General features: G+C 41.6%; 1 protein-coding gene across 3 annotated transcripts in view; it reads left to right on the top strand.

The window, feature by feature from the left end:
• TMEM255B (transmembrane protein 255B) overlaps positions 1–21,911 on the top strand; it is a 58,413-nt gene extending 36,502 nt beyond the window's left edge. For 2 of the 3 annotated variants that reach the window (XM_010728361.3, XM_019623461.2), the window contains 5 exons: positions 4,975–5,055; positions 8,482–8,567; positions 10,535–10,694; positions 16,133–16,276; positions 21,207–21,911. In XM_010728361.3, coding sequence (XP_010726663.1) covers positions 4,975–5,055; positions 8,482–8,567; positions 10,535–10,694; positions 16,133–16,276; positions 21,207–21,374 — 639 coding nt within the window. In that variant the 3' untranslated portion in view covers positions 21,375–21,911. The other variant, XM_010728369.3, reaches the window with a different exon arrangement.
• Positions 21,912–22,119: the final 208 nt, after the last annotated feature.

Here is a 22,119-nt window from a genome sequence, read left to right as displayed (position 1 = left end):
AAAGCTGGTTGCCAAGAATACCTCTTTGTTCATACCTGTATGTCTGCTTTCATAAAGTTCACAGAGAGCCTGATTTTGAAAGGAGTGATAATCTCTGGAACACTGAGCTGCTGGCACAAGGCTGAGCTGGTGCTGAAGAATTATGCTTCAGTTTGCTCTCAGGATTAAACTTGAAAAATCTTGGCAGCTCATCAGATATTCGTTGCCATCTATGCTGTAGATAAAAAGGACCTACAAAAATGTAATAGAGAAAAACAAGTAGAAAATAAAACACTTGAAGTTAATGAGCCACTAAAAACATTAGTCTGATTTTAGACTGCTCAGTTTTATTTATATTAATCTTTCAGTTGTGTCTGGACCTGTTTTCTGGTCCCCAGGGCAACTGGTGTGGAAAAGCTCAAGTCATTACTGTTACGTCTCTTAGAGTGACAGAGTGGCAATGTCCAAATTGCTTATTGGGAATGGTTGTTGGCCCACACTATTTCAAACCAGGCACCAAAGTTATTTTGGAAGAGTAACAGCTTGCCCAAGCCAAAGCTATCACAGGCACAATTCTAACAACCTAATGGGCTGGATAATCAAGTTTCAGGCCTGGGAATGATTCCTGGCATTCTTTAATGTACACTTCTATTGATGTAGCCAGGGAAGCTAACACTAAATAAATACTGCAATTGGAAAAAAATAGCCCTCACTATATAATTATTTCAGTAAATTATTGAGAAAATTATGTTTTATGTCTGTAAAATGTGGCATAGATTTCAGTCAATACCATTTACCCTACATCTCCATTTTCAGAAAGCAGCCTATATGTAAAGGAGGTGGAATTTTCCCTGTGTTATCCAAAATACGTGCTCTCCAAGGAAAAAAAAACAGAAGTAGAAAAATGTACTTTCCATACCTCAGCTAAAAGCCACACAAAACCATCCTCCAAAGACATAAGGTCAAATTCATCAAAGATACTATTCAAAGAATACTCTCCTTATTCTCCTTACACAAGTGATGTATTGCAGTGCTCTCACTATCAAGGAAATATGTAGCTTTTTTTTAATTGATATATGCAGCCAACAAAACTAAAACCCTCTATATTTGGGCTGAATCTTATCTTACTTGGTGTGAAGCCTTTCGTCTTACCTGTCTGTTCATCATTCACAGGTTCTAGTGCACATGCATTCAAAATATGGAAATAAAAACCATGTAAAAAAATCAGGGAGAGCTATTTTCATCTGTAGGATTCTATTCTGAGGAACTCTGTTTTGCCTGCAATTAAGAGAATTACTGGCTATCCAGATTTTTTTTGACACAACTAAAAATTTTAAGATCTGCTATTTGGTATTCCACTGATGTTATGTAGTGGATAAACACCAGCGGGCTGGCCAAAAGAGGGAGAAGTCTGTACAGAAACATAGCTGTGTGCTTGAATTTGTTTACTGGTGTCATAAAAGTGATAGTCATCTTCTCTGTTTTGTGTCTGCATACTCAGATCTTTTTATTATATACTGATACCATTTTTACTTTATGAATGTGTCTATGCATAAGAGGCAAATGTAGTCAGATTGCTGTCAGTTTAAGTTTAGAAAATGTTATTTAATACAGCATTTATTTAAATACAAAAATAAGTAGATGTATAATAGGATATTATTGCTATATACTTCAAAGCCACTGTTAATAGCATGTGTGTGTGTGTGTGTGTGTATATCACTTAAATACATAAATAGAATAGAAAAATAGCTCTGTCACTACTGGTGTTGCTGTAAGAGTAGAAACAAGGACTGGTGGCTATCCCATTTTCATGCACAGTCTACAGTGAACAATATTAAAAGACAAAGTGTTTTTGAGCAGTTCATCAAGAATAATGTCATAGCTTTGAAATATGTCTCATTTGCCTTTGTTTTGAAAGAGTCCAATAAAATCCAACAGGTGCTAATGCAGTGTGACATCCTGTTGGATAATTTTTAAACACTTGGTGTATGTGGTGTCTTATTCGTGTAAATGCCTTAGGAGCACCTGTGTGACTTGGAAATCAAATTGAATCTTATAACAGTTCAACAATTCAGCACTCCAAATTTGCCCATATTTAAAAACTGCATACTGTAGGTATTGAGTTCTGCGAATGCCTGTGTAAAAAAAAAAATTATCTAACCTTTGTTATTTTTACACACCCTACCATCACTCATTTGTTTTGATTTGGAATGACCAGATTGACTGCATATATAGATGCATTTAGAAAAAAAGGCTGGACATAGAAAGCTGCCTATAGCAGAGCACAGGGCCTGCTTTTCAAAAGTAAGTGAATGAAAATGTACACACTTGCTATGCCTGTGTGTGTAGATATATCAACTGTATTCACAGTGGTTCTTCCATGATACAGCTCTGATCTTTTTCCAGCATGGCAATATGAAGCAATAATAGCTGGTGTGGCTTAATCAATCATCTCTCTTTTGGGGACAGTGCTGCTTCTAGCACTTCATGAGCACCCATGGATAAAAACTGCTTTCTCCATCAAAGACCACATTAATAAAAGGACCTTTAAAAAAAAATTTTTTTTAAATAAGAGGAAGGAGGTGTAAAGAGTAGTAAATGTATGTGAGCCAAGAGATTAGGACTAGGGAGATGGTCTTCCAAGAGTTGATGGATGCCGATTTGAGAGCTTTCTCACTGTTTTTGTCAAGATATAGAGCTGTCACAGAACGTTTGAGTTGGAAGGGACCTTTAAAGGTCATCTAGTTCAACTCCCCTGCATCTACAGCTAGATGAAGTTACTCAGAGCCCTAGCCATCCTGACTTTTAATGTCTCCAAGGACAAGAAATACAGTGCATTTCTGGGCAACCTGTTCCAGTGCCTCACCACTCTTACTGTAATAAAAACATTTTTTCTTACATCCAATCTAAATTTCCCTTCTTTTAGTTTGAAACCATTTCCCCTTGTCCTATCACAGCAGACCCCATGAAAGTGTCTATCCCCTTTTTTCTTGTAGCCTCCATTTAGATACTGGCCATAAAAGTGAAATTTCTTTTGCCAATATACCAAATGTACCAGTTGTTGACCCTCTAGATCCATCCAGCCCTCAAGTAATTTTTGCTCATCAGCAGGGCTGAGGAGAATACCACCTGGTTCCCCATGCCTTTGGCCATGTCTCACTTCCAGAATCTTCCAGGATAAAACTGAAGCTTGTTATTGTTGTGGATACAATGGACACCTTTTTTTCAGGATTTGCTTTTCATGCTAGAAAAAGCTATTTGAATTGCTCACTCTTCTCCCATATCACCCCCATTTCATCCCCAAACAACAGATGAATCAGTACTGGAGGATGACATTCTGTGAAAAGAAAAGTACAGTGTGGCCTTTGGCTGATCCTATGCTTGCTGTGCTAGCTGAGAAACTGCAATCCTGTTAGCTCTCCCAGTCAGATCTGTCCCTGGAAGTCATGGCTGAGGGCTGATACTTTTCCAGGCCTATGGAAGAATGTTGTCCTAGCTCAAGACATACCGTGCTGTTTGTGTGGTATTTACATTTCCTCTTGAGAAAATAATAGTTACTAATGCATTTTTTCTTACACTTGTGTGATATAAATACTTTTGGATGCAGGAACTTAATCTTTCCCTAACCCTTAGGAAATGGTATCCAAACTTTCTTAGCTTTGCTAGAGTAATCAGAGAAGCCAACATGTTGTTGGATGAGCTTTATTCATTGACCTCTCTGCATTCCTGCCTAGCTATGCATTTTTATTGTATTTTGGGTCAGCAGATTTATACAGTTCACACTTCATTATCTAACAAATATAGAATACTGAGAAGTGATCATAAAGAGCGAGCTCTTTCTGCAATTCCTAAGTTAGTCCTGAATGGGTCAAAAAGCTTTATAGCCCAGGCTGATGCAGCGAAAGTTAACAGACACTAATTTCTGCTAAAAACCGAAGTGATCTTTTGCTTGAAAGTTAGCATGGAAAGAGGAAACAGCAGATAGTGAGATCCCATCTTCTCTCTTGGAAGTGATCTGATTGACAGTGGTGATGGCATCTGAGTGCTTTGAAGGTCCAGATCATGACTTGGGACTAGATAAGTGACAAAAAGTTGAAAAATTATTTTATGATAACGTAAGTCATTCTCACACTTTGGTTTGAGATATATACCAGATCTCACAGAACTTTTCAGCTGCCAAATGCTCCCTAGGCAAATATGTTCTTGTCCTGAAAGTGTCTGAAGCATGTACCTTCTAGCCTTCAAGAGGCCTTTTGCCAAGTTCAGAAACACGCATCTTTCATCTAGCCAAGGATATTTCATTGTGTACCTCCTTTGTATCAGCTTCTGGGAACTGTCACAGGCAAAACAGCAGCAAATACATCTTTTACAATAAGCATAAATGGAAAAGAAGACAAAAACAAATTTATTGTGTAGCACTTCTCCTGAATACTTTCATTTCTTCATTATTCTTTTTTGTTGTTTTTTTTTTTAATTGTTTGTTTGTTTTGTTTTGTTTTGTTTGGTGGTTTTGAAGTGAATGAAGTAAATGGAATGCTTAAAGTTTCAGGTATTCTACCTTGTTTCACTGTGGACAAATCCCTTAAAAGAAAGTCACGTATCTTGAAGACATATGGTAAAGTAATTCTTTGTGCTGGGTAAGAAACTGTACCAGGAAAAGAAGTGACTGGACCATTCTCACAGAATAGTGCTGTTTGACACTGGAGAAGGAAGTATTTTAATCCCAGGCAACGTCCTCTCAAGATAATTGACGGGGACAGTGAAAATTAAATGATAATCGTATAGCTTAGTGGCAAACTGAGGAAGGAAAATGTAACACTGAGGAGATCTTACACAGAAAGAAGCCAACACCAGAGTGTGTGAGCTGCTTACTCAGCTGTCTGCTTTGGTTCCAGCTTCATGGAGCTATAAACATCCGGCATGGGGATATGAGACACATGCTTTCAAACTTCCTCCAGACTGAATACTTTTCTGGATGTTTTTTTCTCTTTACAGGAACCTAGACCTTTGTATAACAGAAGATGCCAGTTTTATTCAAGTGGAGTAGGATTCCTATATGATGCCTACCAAACAGAGGTAAACAAATTCGCTTCCTCATATGTTGATTCTTCTTGTGTTTCAAGGGGCTGAGGAAGTGAAGGAAGGCAGTCATTTGAGAATGTCTCTGTGCATGTAGGTTGATGGTAACCCAACTGTTTTTCCCTTCCACAAGTGGTCCCCCATCTGCCTGATGTTTGCAAATCATTACGATCAGTAAGATTTTGAGTCATCATCAGTGTTTGTATTCAAAACACTACTCTGGTATTGAATTGATTATCATATATATTGTATAAGAGATGTCTGAAATGTTTTTATCACATTGACTTTCTTTGAGGAGGTTTTTGTTGACCTTCAATGTCCAGAAGACTTCAAGTATTCTCTTTATTTATCCAGCACAGGCCAAGAATGTCAGTGGTTTGTATGCAGTTTTTATTGTCTCAGAGATATTAAAATGATACGAACGGTGCCTATACCCAAAGGGTTAGCCTCTGGAGAAATCCAGATTTAGTTTCCTTTCCTATTATTCATTTTAATATTATGGTAAATTTTTGGGAGTGAAAAGGAAATCAGGCAGAGCAGGATAGAAAACAAACTCACAAGAAGCCGTATATTCATTTGTCCTGTGGTTGTGAAAAAGGGAATGCTACTGTTAATAATTCTAGATAGGTTAGCAAAGTCTGTTACTAAGCTAAGCAGTTAATATTACTTAAATCTAGGTTCTAGGGCACCCTGCTGCTGTTTCCAGAAAATACATGACAGAAATGTTTCATTGACCTCCTTGCTTCAAGAGCTACCCTGACAAACTTCCAACATGTCAATGCACATCCAGGCACAGACACAACCCACATAATGCTTCTGATTCCTCTAATAAGTGTGTAGCTCAGGTCATGCTGACCTCAACTCCCTGCAGGTGACCCCAGTCTCAGTCTTCTGCCTAGACAGATTTTCTTAGCTCTGCATATATTGGAAATGTCTCAGTTTGGGCCACCCTGAACTCCTTTCTCTATTTTAGCAAAAAGTCCCCCACAGACATATCTTTTTAAAAGTGTGGTTACTTTGTAATAACATTCTTGTCTGGTTGTCTACCAAGCTGGAGTCAGCATGTGCTAATTCAGTTACTAATCTGTGGCATTTGAACTTGGCTTTTGCTTTCCTGAAGTTAGCCAGCAGGAGAATGCTCTACATTCCAGGCGAACACCAAACCAGGAAGACAGATTGTCTTCTGAGAGTGAGTTTCCTTTTGATTGCCATCTCTAGCTTCTGAGTGGTCTCCAGCTCATGGAGTCTGGTGAATATATTTCTTTGCTCAAAGCAAAAGTGATTAAATTTTCTTGCAATCTCTATGAGGTGGGAATATCTCTTGAATTGTGCTGAGGGGATAGACAGGCAAAAACAGCCAAAATATGAAAAAGCTAAATGTCTGGTCACTGAAATGGAAAAATAGGCCTTGACATGCAAGATACCCACAAATGGCCTGTTTTCCACCCTTGCTCACACCACACAGAAATTTGTTTATTTTGTTTTATCCACTGATCTCCTAAAAAGGATTGTCTTGGTCTGTGCATGTTTTAAAAATGCAGTGACAAAAATAGACAACTACAATAACTCCTTTGGCCAAAAATTTAATACATTTTGAAACCTCGAAGTAGCAAAATCATTCTGTGATTCTGTGTCCAAAGTCTTGCCAATCTCCTTCTTTCATCCTTCAGTCAGAAGGGGCAAAATGGAGCGGGAAAAAATTACCACTTTTTTTCTATCAGAAATGATCCCCAAAGCCATGTATCAGAAAAAAAAAGCTCCACATTTTAGCAGCCCTCTCCATCTTACAATATACTCTGATCCCAACCACATGTGTGATAGAACAAGAGTATTTTAGCTATGTGAGTCCTAGACCATTTTGTCTGTGGACAGAGACTCAAAGCCGAAGTCTTGTGTTCCACTCAGTGCAAAAGTATTAGAGCCTTCAAACAAAATGGCCTAGGTAGCAGATACATTGGTATGGTCTACTCCAGGATCAGTTTTCAAAATTCTTTGAGAAATAGCCATGTGATATTTCAGTTACTTCTGAGGTGGATCTCGATTAATCTGAGATAGTCATTGACATGTGATTGCAATTCAAATTGGAACCATCCTTTCATAATCTAACTTCCATTTTGGATTATAACAGCTGGTTTGTACTGGAGACTAACCATACATTTAGCCTTGTCCTGGGCAGCAAAGCAATCCCAAGACATCATTTTATCTTCCTTTTAGTTTTATCACCCTTCTAACTTCACTATTCAAACAAACGATGCTAAGCTCAAGTTGGCAAGTCTGAGATCAGCAGCAGGGTGAACTTTCTCTGGTGCTGATAGTTGTATAACATCTTCCTTTCTGGCGGGAGCAAACACATGAGGACTACAGGCTCATTGACAATGGCAGTTTTCACACTAAGAAAGATGCATAGATCCAAACTTCATGGGGTAACATTTGTGAAGACTGTCTCATAAAGGAACATATTCATGGCTAAGCAGGAATGAGAGGAACTGTCTTTCAGAAGCTTCTCAAAAGCTACCTAAGCAAGGTATTTCTGTTCTATCATTATGAGGAATTTTCCATTCAGTAATGCATTTTATATGCATTTTGCAAACAAAATACTTCTCAGCTGTTATAGCATTTTTTTTTCTGTCAAAAACTATAGAAAAAATGTATTTTCTGTCCTTCTAGCTTTTAAAACATAACAGTTCTCCAGGATTTCAAACGCAAACTAAAAATCTCAGGAGAAAGAAAAAGAGAAAGCCTTGCATGTAAAATGTTTCAGTTCGTTTGTAGAGCCAAATAGAACCAAATAGAAGATATATATTTTCCATACTTAAGGATTCATTAAAAGAATTTCTTCTCTGGATTGAGAATGGCTTATTTGTTTCTACCTTTATTATACTAACATCTGCCCAGTCCATGCAGTTCCTGCTCACAGAAATAAATCTTTTCATCTTTATATTCAGGAGCCTGCAAAATAAATCTTTTTGCCTTTATATTCAGGAGTCTGCTGTGAATGGTAGTTATTTGCTGGAGTGCTTGGATCTTCTGTGAGTGGTTTTGTTTGTGGGTTTGGAGATCATTGCTGTTGTTCTTAATTGTTTCCTTTCCTTGGGAGGATGTTACTGACAGGCAAGAGCTCCCATTTACTAGAAACTGACATTTTTGCCCATTTCCCCAATAGAAAGGATTGTATATGCAGGGCTTACCATAGTGTGTCTCCCAGGACATGTTGTCACTGTGTCACTGCTGTAGGGATCGCTGGGAACTCGGGTTTTAGCAAAGCAGTGTGGAACACTGTAACAGTGACTGAAAACGTTGCTGGAACACCATCCTGCTTAACAGTAAGTGCACTGTAGTACCTGCATCTTGGGGGTCAGTATTGTGACTTGTATGTTGCACTGAAACACTGAGATTAAAAGTTGGTCTCTTCTTTTTTAACAGGTGACATGTTACACCTTAAACACCAAGTGCCAGCTGAAAGTAAAGAGTAACACGTGCTATTGCTGTGACCTGTACAACTGTGAGAAGTAAGTACCTGTGTGCAGTCAATGGCCTCTGAGAAATCCCTGGTTGTTTGTCCTTCTGCGTCAGTGATGGGGAAATTTCCCATTAGGTCTGGAGAAGCAACGCAGGGGGCTTGCATGCTGAGTAAGTGAGTTCCTTGGTCACTGGTATCCAGATGTCAATGGACAGGAGCTCAGGTGTTATCTGTTGTTGCAGTCATTTTTCTTAAGTATATCGATAAGCTCTTTGCTGTGTGATCAAATCCAACCACTCTGTCATAGCTCTGTCAAGATTTACTGGTGATTTTGCAATGCAGTTTTCTCACTAGTTTTGATTAATTGTTTCTTCTACCAAAATGGGGAAAACAAAATGAATAGAAAAACAGGTGGCCATATATAGAGATCACACTGCAGGCAAATGCAGAGCTTTTTTGTTAGTAATAGCTTCTGTATGCATGGGATTTTACTGAGTTGCCATAGAATAGATACAGAGGGTCTTGTGAGTGTTTCCTAAAGCTGTCCATATGACTTCATCATTACTGAAGCATGAGAAGCCAGGAGAGAAGAAGGGAGGAAGTGTCTGGATATCCTTACAAAGATCAGCGGAAGACTATCACAGAGTTGCCATGCAGTCAGTTACCAGGAGTACAGCAGTGGTTAGGAAAACTACATCACAGCTAAGTCCAGGGGTTTATAATGGGGAATAGAAATGGAATGAACTGACACAACTGGCTGGCCACCTGGAATGTAGATTCCAATGGCAAGCGGCATCATGACTTGCCACATACAAGAAGCCGAAGAGAATTTCCTGGAATGCAACTTCTGCCACATTCATTCTCCATATGGCTCAGGATCATCTTATCATGCACTTATCATGCCTCTGTAACCATCAACAGTTCACACAGAGTCCCTCTTCTTTCTTTTCCTCTATGTATTTCACATCTTTCTTCCTTCCCATGTCTCCTGTTCTGTCTTGTACTTTTTTTCTTCTTTTCACATATAACCAGCCCTGAGTAGCCTCAATCCTCTGTCAGCTTTGACCAGCACGCTACCAGGCATGTATAATTTTAGTGTATGACAATGAGGCTGGCAATATGAGGTAATTCACAAGATTTATGCATGAAAGAGTTGCTTTCGCCCAGCACTAGGGTAGGTACTGAGAAAAATGGCAGGACATTGTTTTCAGGTTTTGCAGTAGAATATTTCTGAATTTCAGCAAGGTGATGAGGATTGACTCCACAACATGCCTGGTCTACAATAGCGATTGCAGTGTACAAATACAAACAAGCAAATTTCTGGGTAGTATAGTACAAAGTTTGAAGGCACATCTTTATACTGTACTTTGTAGCATCTGTTAATTTGGAACTGCAGACACCATAAACAAATGTGGTCAGCTGGCAAAGTCTCCCTTCCTATGGTTGAATTAATGCTGGAGCAACTTGACAGAGATGCCAGCAGATTTCCAGGTGAACGAGTAAAAAAAGACTGTGCTGAGCTAGTATCTAAATGGCAAGGGTAGCATCCATAACCAGGTTATCTTTCTGTTCAGAGGCCCTCAGCAAAGAATTAGGATACCTTGCTTGTGCCAACACTGATCAGCTTAACTAGCGTTGGTATTTGTAGAACGAAATGTTCCCACCATCCCTGGAGGTGTTCAAGGCCAGATTGGATGGGGCCCTGGGCAGCCTGGTCTAGTATTAAATGGGGAGGTTGGTGGCCCTGCATGTGGCAGGGGGGTTGGAGATTCATGATCCTTGAGGTCCTTTCCAACCCAAGGCATTCTGTGATTCTGTGATTCTGTGAAATGTCTAATGGTTATTTTAGCCAAGCAGAGCTTTCTTCAGTTCATCCAAGCAATGTTAACATCCATAGGTGGGAATGTGGATTAAGTACTTTGCCAGAGAGGAAAGTAAGCAGGAGGGATTCAGATCCTCTGGTTGTCTTTGTTTTGTGCAAAACACAGCAGTGACGCTGTCTGCATTCCCTTTCAGCTCAGAGCAGTCCTCCAGCTACTACGAATTTCTTGGCGTGAGCAGCTGTCAGGATGTGGTTCACCTGTATAGGCTGCTGTGGTCCTCCACAGTCCTGAACATCATCGGATTGTTTCTGGGGATCATCACAGCAGCCATTCTTGGAGCATTTAAAGACATGGTAAGGCTTAGAGTTTTTTGCCTTCTGTAATAACTTTTGTGCTTGTTGACGTTATCAAGTGAGTTAAAAACCAAGCGTTAAGTACACAAAAGAGGCACTTTAAACATGTTTCCTGTGTGGTCTGGGAATCTGAAGCCACATATTTAGACTAAGCAGTTGCCAGCTGCTCACAGCTAAGTAGGTCAGGTCTGGTCAATACATGAGTTGAAGGGGAAAAACAGGCGTCTGCATGAACAGATGCTGGTGCTTCATTTCTGACTTTTTTTTTTCCTTCTAATTCAGCACTGAACATGCTGAATTAGAGCAGAGTTAAAGGTTGCAAGTTTGTAGATAACATAAAACTAAAGTCCTTAGTGTGATGATTTATGTACTTGTTTTCCCAAGAATAGGGATTGATACTGAAGGACCCGTCAAGTTTTTATTCAAATAATTATTTTCAGGTGACATTAATCTCCTCTGTTGTTTCACTGAAGACTGCCTCTCTCTAACTGCTCCCTGTGCCACACTGATACATGCCACTGCTTTCAGAAGAGGCTGTGTGTGAGGAGAGATGGACCAGCGAAGTGACTCCCAGGAGGGTGGGCACTCAGAAGCATAGGTGATCCCCCAAAGGGCTTCTGAACTGAGCAGGTGGAGGTGTGGGGATAGGGCTGAAACTCAAGAGCAGAAGTGTTGTGTGAGAGCAGCAAATGTCTGCTGGTGACAGCAGCAAGTTTCTTGTGACTATTCACATGGAAGAGAAGTAAGAAGAAGGATGAAAGGTAAGAAGAAGGATGAAAGGAAGGAAGAGAGAGATGAAGCAGGGAGTAGTATCCCCTTTCTGGCCTTCCTGCATTTCTAGAGCATCACCTGCCAGAAATGACAGACGGTTAAATGATCTAGGCATCCTCTCTTTACAAAAATATCTTCCACTAGCAGCAGCACTATCTTGCTGGAGATAGTGAGGCAGCCCTGGAAAATGGGTGGCTACAGAGGGTATGAGGAATCTCAGAGAGGACACTTCCCTGTGTTGCTCTGCAGCCATGTTACCTTGAGATGAGCTACCAAAAGCTCAGAACTGATGGCAGCTGAATCTTCTTGTCCTGGATGTTGTGATGGCAGCCCTTTCATCCCTGTGCCCTACTATCTGTGTGCTTCTGTCTCTAGAATAAGTCCCTCCCTTCTGTGATACCTGGGTGCAGGAGCAGATTGAGAAGAAAGGAACGGATGAGGCAGAATTATAGAATCATTAAGGTTGAAAAAGACCTTTAAGACCAACCATCAATCAGCCTATCACCACCATGCCCACTAAACAGTGTCCCTTGGTGCCACATCCACATGGTTCTTGAACACCTTCAGGCACAGTGACTCCACACCCTTCCTGGGCAGCCTGTGCCACTGCATCACCAAAGTGTTGCCTACTATCTGCTGTCTGGCAACCAGCTGGCAGCAGAAATTTATAAGAGCCTTAAAATCATGCAATAGGGCCATATGGATTATCTGAAATTTACCTTTGCTAAAAGTTTTCAAATGTTTGCACCTTTCTCTAACTCAAGGCAAGCAATCATACTGAACTTTCGCATGTTATCAATGTGCAACTGACCCATCTTTGTGTGAAGGGACCTTTGCAAGGAGCTAATAGCAAAGTGTAGTCAGCTAGATGTGAACAGCTACAGCTGCTTGAGAGAAGCTTTCTCAGTGCTTCTTGCTGAGGAATCTGAACCGGGGCTATTAGTGCTTCCCTGAGATGTGGAAAAGTGTGGAGAGCTAGACTGCACCCATGAAATCTGCCTTGCATCAGCCCAGGCTTAAATGGGATTTGAGCTGAAGCTTTGTAGTGGGAGTGAGCTCCAGCCCAGGCAGATCTCAGTGCTGCAAGGGGGTATCACTATGCAGCTCCTAAGGGACAGCAAGCTGGAGAGGGTCTAATGGAGGGGGCTCCAAGTAGGAACTTGATCTGAATAAGCTGTTTAATATCTCCTGTACAGGAGCTGAAAATACACCTCACTAGCTTAAGGAGAATTTATGTTGATCAGCCCAGCAGAGGATGCTATGTTTGTGAAAGAGTTACTAAAAGATCAATCCAAAATGAAATAACTATTCCTTGCTCCAGATTGTGCTTTTTCAGGTTTCTTTTGAGGTACAGACCATATCAGCTTTGCTCATGTGCTGTTTGCTTTAATTATGAAAGGGGTAACTCGTAGGGGGCCAAGAAAACATCAAACTTAAGAGGGACTGAAATAAGAGAAGGCCTCAAAACATGTGGGAGGACAATTGTCTTTCTTTCAGGATGTCACTTGCAGCTCAATGCAGTGCCTAAGGGCACAGCTCTGAGGTTGGCTTCCAGGAAACACAAGGCTGGCCAACCACTCCAACAAAACATCGTGTTTATCTTTGAGGGATGCTGGCAGCCAAAACATGCTGCAAGGAGAGAGTTTGCAAAACAGGGTAGTTGCTTCTACACCCATCACATTTTTGATAGAAAATAAATATTCTTATGGTTTTCTTTCCTGTGACACATTCTCTGCAGACCCTGGCATGCTCCGTGTGGCTTTGCTGTGTGCCAGAGAGCTGTGTTGACCCAGTGGGAAACACTTTATCCCCTCCTGAGCCCTGGGGTATCAGCTCTCTATAGCTCTTGTGCCACTCTGGGGCTGTCTCCTGTGATTTGCTGGCGTATCCACAGCAGTTGTGTCAATACCTTCCCTTTCAGGTCTACCTTGTGCATGGATATGAGACTTAGGCTGGGCGGTTACCTTAAAGTCATCTTTAACAAAAACAGATGAAGACATAATGTAAATAGAAGTATCCAAAATGATAAAATATCTTGATCATTTCTTATGTTTGACAGAGGTACAAAAGTGCATGAAAAACTGTACCTGCTATTATAAAGAGTTAACTAAAACATCTCCCTTCCCTGCCCTGGTATTCATCTGATGACTTGGAAATGTTTTCCTGACACACCTTGCCAAGGAATCTGCCTGCCCTGAGTTTAGGGTTGAATTCATCTGAATGACCTCTGGTCCTGGAGGAGTATGTTGCTCTTTTTTTTTTTTTTATTTATTCTCCTTGGAGTCTTTAAGGGAATCTGACCAGATGAAATATCATTCCTATAACCCTTCTCCTTTTCTTCTTTGACCCTGTACATAGCAGGGGGCTTGAAAGTAGATGATCATTGTGGTCCTTTTCAACCCAAGCCATTCTATGATTCTATAATTCTTCCCTTACCCTCACGTCTTGCAAGAGAAGGTGCACTTTGATATTAAAAGGAATTGTTTCAGCTTAAAATGTCTCCGCCTACCCTTGTGTTATGGTTTAACCAGCAGGTGGCTCAGCATCACACAGTTGTTCTTTCACTCCCCCCTTCTCAGTAGGACTTGGGGGGAGAGGAGAATGGGAAAGAAAAACGAAGTAGAAGTCTTGAGTTGAGATAAAAGCTATTTACTAAGATCGAGAAGAAGAAGAGCGGGAAAAAAAGATAATAGCCATGACAATTATATATATATGTTATATAGACATATGCGTCTATATAACAAGTGATGTACAAGCAATTGCTCAGCACCCCCTAGCTGATGCCTAGCTAGACCCTCAGCAAGTGGAAGTGAGCGAGATGCTCCCATTGCCTTCAAAACTCTCCTTCCATATGATGCCATATGTTATGGAATATCACTTTGGCCAGTTTAAGTCAGCTGTCCTGATTCTCTCCCCTCCTGGCTCCTCTCTTGCCCCCAGCCCTTTGCTAGTAGGAACTGAGAAACTGGAATGGCCTTGGCTTTCCACAACAGCTCAGCAACATCTTGAGATGACGGTGTGTTATCAGCATTGCTTTTCTCCTACAAACAAAACAGAGCATCATACCAGACACTGTGAAGAAAAGCAATTCCATCTCGGTTGAAACAAAAACACCTTGTATGTCACGTGACTAATTTATCATAGCATCACTTCTAGAATACTTGATATCAACATCTAACCAGCCTCAATACCTGCAAGTCATCACTGGTTCCAAGCTGATGGCCTGGATGCTTGATCAGTGGATTTGGGATGATTAACTCTGCAAACCTATCTCCTAGGACTGTTATAATCTTCGCCCGTAGAAACTGGAGAATGCTGGTGCTACAGTTGGAGAGAACGTAAAAGGATTTAGAGAGGTTCCAAGAAGAAGGAACAACTATATTCACTCATCAGGGTTTATATAAAGGAGATGTTTTGTATCTTGAAGATGAGAGATTTGCTGTCCCATGTAAAATAGGTCTTCTGCTTTCAGGGACAGCCTTTCTCTGTGCCAGCTCCTGGGCTGCTGAATTTCTCCAAAGAGCCTGGACTGCCAGATAATTTCATGCAGTACACCAGTCACCAGATGATGTTTTCCATCTGCAAAAAGAATGAATGTATCCCTCCTGTCTCAATCACAGCGTGTATGCTATCTCTGAAGGATGCTGTTGTTCATGTCTCTCATAGATAAGTCTGAAAGGAAATGCCAAAAACTCCTGGCTGCTGTTTTCAGTATTTGTCTTGCAATCACCGTATAAAAGAAAATTCCATGCTCTCATGTAAAGGAATCTGCTAATAAAAACAAAGGAGAGGAGAGAAACCACTGGGTTTGTCTCAATTTGCAAAGCAAACGACCATTAAGATCTTTATCAGAGCTCTGTCATCCTTTGCAAATGGTTATGTAGCATAAGGTTTTAGGAACACAAGTCACGGTCACATTCAGCTTTTTATTTTGCTTATTGTTGCTGTTGGATTTTTTGGTTTTTTGGTTTTTTTTTCATTGGTTGGTATACAGAGAGCTATTACTTCTTCCTGCAAACCTTATCACAAAGTGCAGTTAAGGGGCATGCCCAAAGAATGATGAGATATGATAAAGGAGTCAATTGAATTCTGATGCAAATGAGCATCTCTCTTGATTTTGTGCAGCAGGAATGAGATAGGCATATATGGGGTGGTGCTGCAGAGCCAGAAGAGGACTCCATTTCGCAAGTGAGTGGGAGCTGTAAAAGAAAAACAGGTGCTGTGGAAAGAGAGGTTTTAGCAGAACTGTGTAGGAAAGCTGAGAGAGGCATCAGCTAGTAGCTGTTGGAAAGAATCTGCAGCAAAGTGTGGAGGAGTGGATAAGAGGAAGCAGTCAAAGCTGTATGCTGCGCTTTTCAGGGTGTCTCTGGTCTGGAATCCTGCCAGTGCTTCTGTAACTTCTGCTAGGGAAGCACCCGCTGTCTTTTTTCCAAGGATAGAAGATTAAAACAGCCGTGCAATTCTGGCCAGAAAATTTATACCAGATACACCCTCCTCTCATTCTGTTTACCATTTTTTTAATTAATTTTATTTTTTTGTAGTACTGGTTCACACCAAGAAATCGGGAGTTATTAAATTGTAAATGTCATTTGTGGTGTTGGGACTAGTTACTGCTTCAGACCCCTCTGCACAGTGCTGATTAAATTGTTGTTTTCTATGCTCAACAGGTACCTATGTCCCAAATTGCTTTCAGTGCCGCACCACCTCCTCAGATCCTTTACAACCCTGCCCAGCAGATCCTGACATATGCTGGATTTTGTCCTTCTGCAGCAACAATTTCTACATATCCATCCTACCCATTGCCCCTTCAGGTACAGTACAAAATGGCAACCTTCTTACTCCATCAGAAAATCTTGAGCCATTACGCAGTGCCATCTCTGCAGTGGTAAATCTTGGCTTGTGAAGGGTCTGGAGCAAGGCCAGGAGGTTGGATCCGAACTCACAGACTTGCCTCCATGATCATTTAGCCTAGGTCTAGCTCTCATGTTTGTTCTCAGATCTCACACTTTCTCTGGTCATCCTATGGACTCTGCCTGTTGACTTGAAAGCAAATAAAAGTCTGAAAAACTGAGTGATATAAGAAGGGTTTGGGCTGGATATTAGTGATAATTTCTCATCAAACAGTTTTAATTGCACCAGTACAGATTTTAGTGACAAAACAAGCCAGAAAGAGGAAGTGTTTTTAGATGCCAAAGGAAATTCAAATGTCATGGAATATTGTGAAAGAGTACAAATGAGGGGTTAGGAACGTTGTCCTTCAGCTGCTATTAAACACTGGTGAGTCCAGCCCAGAGCTGGCTTAGAAAATGCAGTTCGTGATACTGAGGATGTTGTTCGATTTTTTCTTGCCTTCATCGCCTGGTGGCAAGAGGCCTCTTGACCCTTCTTTACCAGAGGAGTTTGAACCTTCATCATAGCCTGCTCCTATTCCAGCTGGCTATCAAATAGCTTCAGTGGAAAATGCACCATTCCTACTGCCAGGAACCCTCTGTGGAGCACAGGCAAAACTAATTCCCTCCACAGAGGGTCTTGGCAGTATGTCCCACAAGCCAGATGCCTCACATCCTCAGAGGGCTGTTGTAGAAGGTAGCCCATGCTACAATGGCTCCCTGCTTAATGTGAGAATTTTCGGACACATCTCTCTCCCACTACACAACATTTAGGCATCTGTACCTAGCCGGAGTTTGGGTTGTGCTCTGGGAGCTGACATGTGCCCTGCAGGCTCAAGCTGGTTTCTGTATCTCCCTTTTGTCCCTCCCTTGCAGAGCTGACTCCTGGCCATAGCAAGGTGTTGGGCCTGGCACGACAGGTGTCAGTAGTGGTCGTGGCTGTGTTCAGACAATGCAGCACAGAGTGAACAAAGTGAGATGAACACAGAGGTGAGTTGGTAAATAGCTGAATGCATTGAGACACTAGAAAAACTGTGAGCATTTTTAGATTTTTACATTACAATAAGAATATTTAGTATGAGTGGGATGTAGAACAGCTACCTGCAGCCTCCTGGGCCACATCTGTTCAGGGCCAATGACCAACCACACTGGTGAATTGCTAGCCCCCTCTTGGTATGGGTTTGGTCCAGATCACCTAACAGTCTCAACACCTATGAAAGGCTCAGGAGACAGCAAGGGCAAAGGACCATTCCAGGTTGGAAGTGTGCATACAGACATTCACACTGTTTTGGTAGTAAGAGTTCAGCTGTAGGGATGTGATATGTGCTGTGCCAGTTGGCTTCACAGCCAAAGAACAGTCCTTGGCACACTATAGTTATTAACACAATGAGGAGGCACTTTTGCAGACTGTTGGTTCAGAGGAAAGAAAGAGTACACCCAGAAATCTTTTTTTGTTTGCTTTTAGCTGAAAAGCTATGCTGTTCAGCGGAGTTCAGTTAGCATGTAGCCAAGAGTAGAGAGAGAAGGGGATAAACAGACAAAAGCAAGCAAAACTGAAAAAAATGCATGTAAGTAAGTCCTGAGGATCGATTGCAACTGCTCAGTCCTTTGTCCACTGACAAACAGAAATATTTATCCCAAATTCTTAATTGCATTCCAAAACTAGCACTTAAACACTTCCTCCCACCACAAGTTTCTACTTTTTCTAAGAAGCGTGTTATTTATCTTCTCTTCCCTTCCTGACACTCAGAGGTGGACATCACCAGCTGTCTCCAAGTCAGGAGAGATTAGCAAGAAGTGCAGGGCATCCAAAAGGAAAAGCACTTAATCCTTTTCTTGGAAAGAAAAAAAAAAAAGCAAGCAGTCTTAGTGTATGTATAAGCTAATTATGTTGTACTTTGGAGACAGTTTGTGCTTCAGTATAATGCAATATTTATGAGGTATCATAAACTTACTTAAAGTTACAAAAAAGTGAATGTGAGAAACAGACTTGATTTGGAACAGCCAAATGCTCATACAACATGCTCATCCATTGAGAGCTGTGGACTGAACCCATAGGGCTGGAGGCCTTTACAATCCTTCTTAGTGCCCTGTTGTTGCATTCAGACCTCCAGAAGCCTTCCTTAACTGGTGCTGGTCCTTACGGCAGTTGAAGAGTCTGGGACTACTGTGATTAATGTAGCTAAATGCAGGGGCTGTTGGCTGTGATCTAGTGCTGTGTGATAATGAGATCAGGTAGCCAGCTGGTACTTGCTGCTGCTTTAAGAGGGTCCCAGTCTCAACATCCCTATACCACATCAGTGTGGGTGTCTGGCATGCTGCATGGCACCTCAAAAGGGCTAGACGCTGATGTGCAGGCAACTGAATGAAGCTCTAGATGTCAGCAGTGTAGGAAACTCCATCTGAGCGGGTCTGTTCACCTAGGTGGTGACATCATTGAGACCTGAATGGAGACATCAAAATTCAAGGCTGAACCCTGTATCTTGTGACTGTGATACAGTTGCCTAATGATATTACATCTGAGGTGGCCTCAGGTTTGCTAGGCAGCCATAAAGGACTGTCTGATGGCCAAAGGTCTACACAGGCCTTTCATCTAGTTTTGGAGCCTCATAGGGTGCCCATGGGCATCTCCCGGGTGTAAAGTTTTTGCTTCCAAGTAGACCAGGATCCACCTCTGCCTTGGCAGTGCTTAGTCACATTACCACAGCTGGGGACTCAGAGGGTGACAGAGCCCCAGCTCCCAGGAGCACTCTCAGGGCAGCCCTGCCATGCAGGCCCTGCATAGGTAGAGGTGGTGCTGATGGCCTCACCATTGAGCACCAGGAGCTCAGCTCCCATGGGAAGCCCAACTGGAGGTTGACAACTCAACCTCAGGCCTCATTCCCCCTCCAGTATCCTTCCTAAGGTTACTGGTGAGGAAGGCCCCAGACACACCTTTCTTTCTCTGCGTTCCCTTTGGCTGCACACCATTCCTGCCTTTCATGCTGACTCGCACCCGCCCCAGTTAGGGTAGGGTCACACACATGGTGGCTCATGGCAATAAAAGAAACAAAATTTCCTTCAGCTAAGAGTTCACCTAAGAATTGATCAGGTATGATTAGTTTAGTGGGGAAAGTAGTAGGTGGACAGTTGGACTAGATGATCTTGGAAGTCTTTTCTAGCCTTGGCAGTTTTGTGATTCTATGATATGTTCCTATTGCTCTCTAGTATCCAACTGAGTAACTGCTTGCTGGAAAGGTGAACAGTCTTTAAAAAAAATAAAAAATCACACTTTGGGGTGTTAGTAAATGCTTAGTTTACCTCACAGTCTGTTCACAAGCAGAAACCAGAAAATGCAAATAAAAAGAGACAACAGGAATGCATTTTGCCAAAGTTGTAATCAGCAGTTCTTTCCTTTACTCTGGCATGTGATAACAAAATCACACAGTCCTTACTGGAACAACTCAGACACAACCAGTCTTAGTCAGAGAGCTGCCAGCTAGTCAGGTAAATGATTAGCTGTGTGGGGACTGGAGGTCCACTGGATGACAGTGGTATGGTTGTGCCAGCCATGCCTGCCAAACAAAGAACTCATTACAGAAGCACTGCCAGGCAGATGTGTGGAAACGGTGGACGCAGTTTAAGCGTGAGAGAAGCAACAACTACAAAAAACAAAAACAAACCAGAAACCAAACCACACTAAGCCCAACAACTATGTTTGGAGCTGATCTAGCCAGCAGGTCTTTGTGTGTTACCTCCACTGCCTCCTGGATAATGGTGGTACCTAAACATCCTTGCTGTCGCAAAATCTCTTTTCTCACTAAGTCACACTGTGGTACAACTGCAGGACTTTTCCTCTCCATGGTAGTTTGCAGCCCCCTGAGTCCTACAAAGAAGCTAGATGGATATTGTGGCATGGGGACTGGTAGCCCTGGGTAGCTCTGAGGTGCAACCAGCCAAGTATCAGCCCTGATATCACTACCTAGATGATGAATAGCATTTTTTTGGCATGGTAAGTACCCGAGACAGCAGTTTTCTTGCTTGGATTTTTTCATTTCCCTTGAAATAACAGATCCATGATTACTATTTTATTATTTTTTTTAAATTCCAGGCACTTTAGGCCTGAACCTGAGGGCAGCTGAGCACAACTCTTCTGACGAAGCCCATGGACTGGCATTTGTTGGCATGTGAGGGGAGGAGTGAAATCCTGACCCTCTTTGAGATAAATGGCAAAACTTGGCTTAAAGTAGTAGTAGGATTGTATCCAAAACTTTAGTTCCTGGATGCATCCTTAAGTTTTAACAAACTCTGGTTGTTACTCAGCATGGGCTGTTTCCTAAGGTCATTTGTCATGCTTCTTTCCAGCCAAAGCCCCATAATAACTGAGACAGCTGAAAGAGCTACAGGGAGACACATGCTTAACTGTAAATTTGTAAGAGAAGTCTGCATTTGGCATAGCAATAAGACCCTGCATAAGCAAGTATTACAACTCTGAGATAACTTAAATGTCAGAGTGATGCCTGAAGACTAGCAGCTACATATAACTTAATCAGCCAGTTGGGTGCCATGCCTCACCCAGGAAACCTGTAGAAATTACTGTTCTGTTCTGTTGCTTAGCTGTATGCACAATGTCTATTAAAAATGACTTGGGTTACAGATGGAATCTGTCTTCTTTCACTATAAACTGTATTTGCTACCCTTACGCAGGTGTTCGGAGTGCTGTGCTGCAATGCAAGAGAAAATTAACCATGGGCCATACTGGATAATACTTACCTGATAATACTTATCTGACTTAACTGACAAACAACTCAGAGCTGCAAAATGGGGTCATAATTCTTTATTGAAGAAAATATTTTTCTTTGTCTACATACAGCCTGCCAGCAATTTTCCAGGAACATCATCTACTGACATTTCTATATCAGAAGAAACTCAGCCTCCATCTCAGTCCAGCTCCAGCTACGGCCTTCCCCCCAATGCTCCGCCCCTCTATGCACCAACTTACTTCTTGCCTGGAGAAAAGCCTCCACCATATGCACCATAGGACCAAGTATTCATTTGAGGTAGTTAGCAGGCACTGTTTTTAAGAAACCTTTGGAAACCCTGTGCTGTGCAGGCACTAGACTTTCCAAGGAACCCACTACAGAGTGTGTTATAGCCACTCTGCTTTTAGGCACATCTCACTAAGCAGAGCAGAAACCTGGAAATATCAGGGCAGGCTCATCACCAGTGGTGTGACAGGTCACCACCCAGTCTGCCTAAGGTCAAATGCAGTACTGCTTTCTACTTACCATGAGTTTTTTTCCTTCTCCCTATACTGCAGAGTGTTCTTCTTCCAGAGGAGAATTGAAGAAAACACTCTGGATACATGCTCTGCTTTCATAAACCAATATAGAAGGGTTTTAGTCTGTGTTGTCTGAATGAGTATTCTGGAGCCCTACGAGTCAATTGCTTTGGGTAGAAAGAGCCTAGGTGTTTGTTTGCTTGTGGTATTTATTTAAGAACCCTCTTTGGTGAAAGCGTTGTACCAATAAAAAAAGTGTGTCAATTATTTTCCAATAAAATTGACTGTGTATATTTATGCTGTACCTAAGGCTGTTATATTTATGAAGACAGAAGAAAGAACAGAGGGAAACACACTCTACTGAATAGTTCCCTCAGTTTCAAACAGAAAAGCAAATTTTACTGGATTTTTTTGATCTTGGTAACCTTGATTGGTACCTTGTGCCAATCTAGTCTGCATAGTAAAATGCTATGTCAGTGTGCTGAAAATGGCATTTCCAGACAGT

Source organism: Meleagris gallopavo, chromosome 1 (assembly GCF_000146605.3).
Source record: "Meleagris gallopavo isolate NT-WF06-2002-E0010 breed Aviagen turkey brand Nicholas breeding stock chromosome 1, Turkey_5.1, whole genome shotgun sequence".
Lineage (NCBI taxonomy): Eukaryota > Metazoa > Chordata > Aves > Galliformes > Phasianidae > Meleagris > Meleagris gallopavo.
Note: the sequence above shows the minus strand (reverse complement) of the source record. Positions and strands in the feature narration are given on the sequence as shown.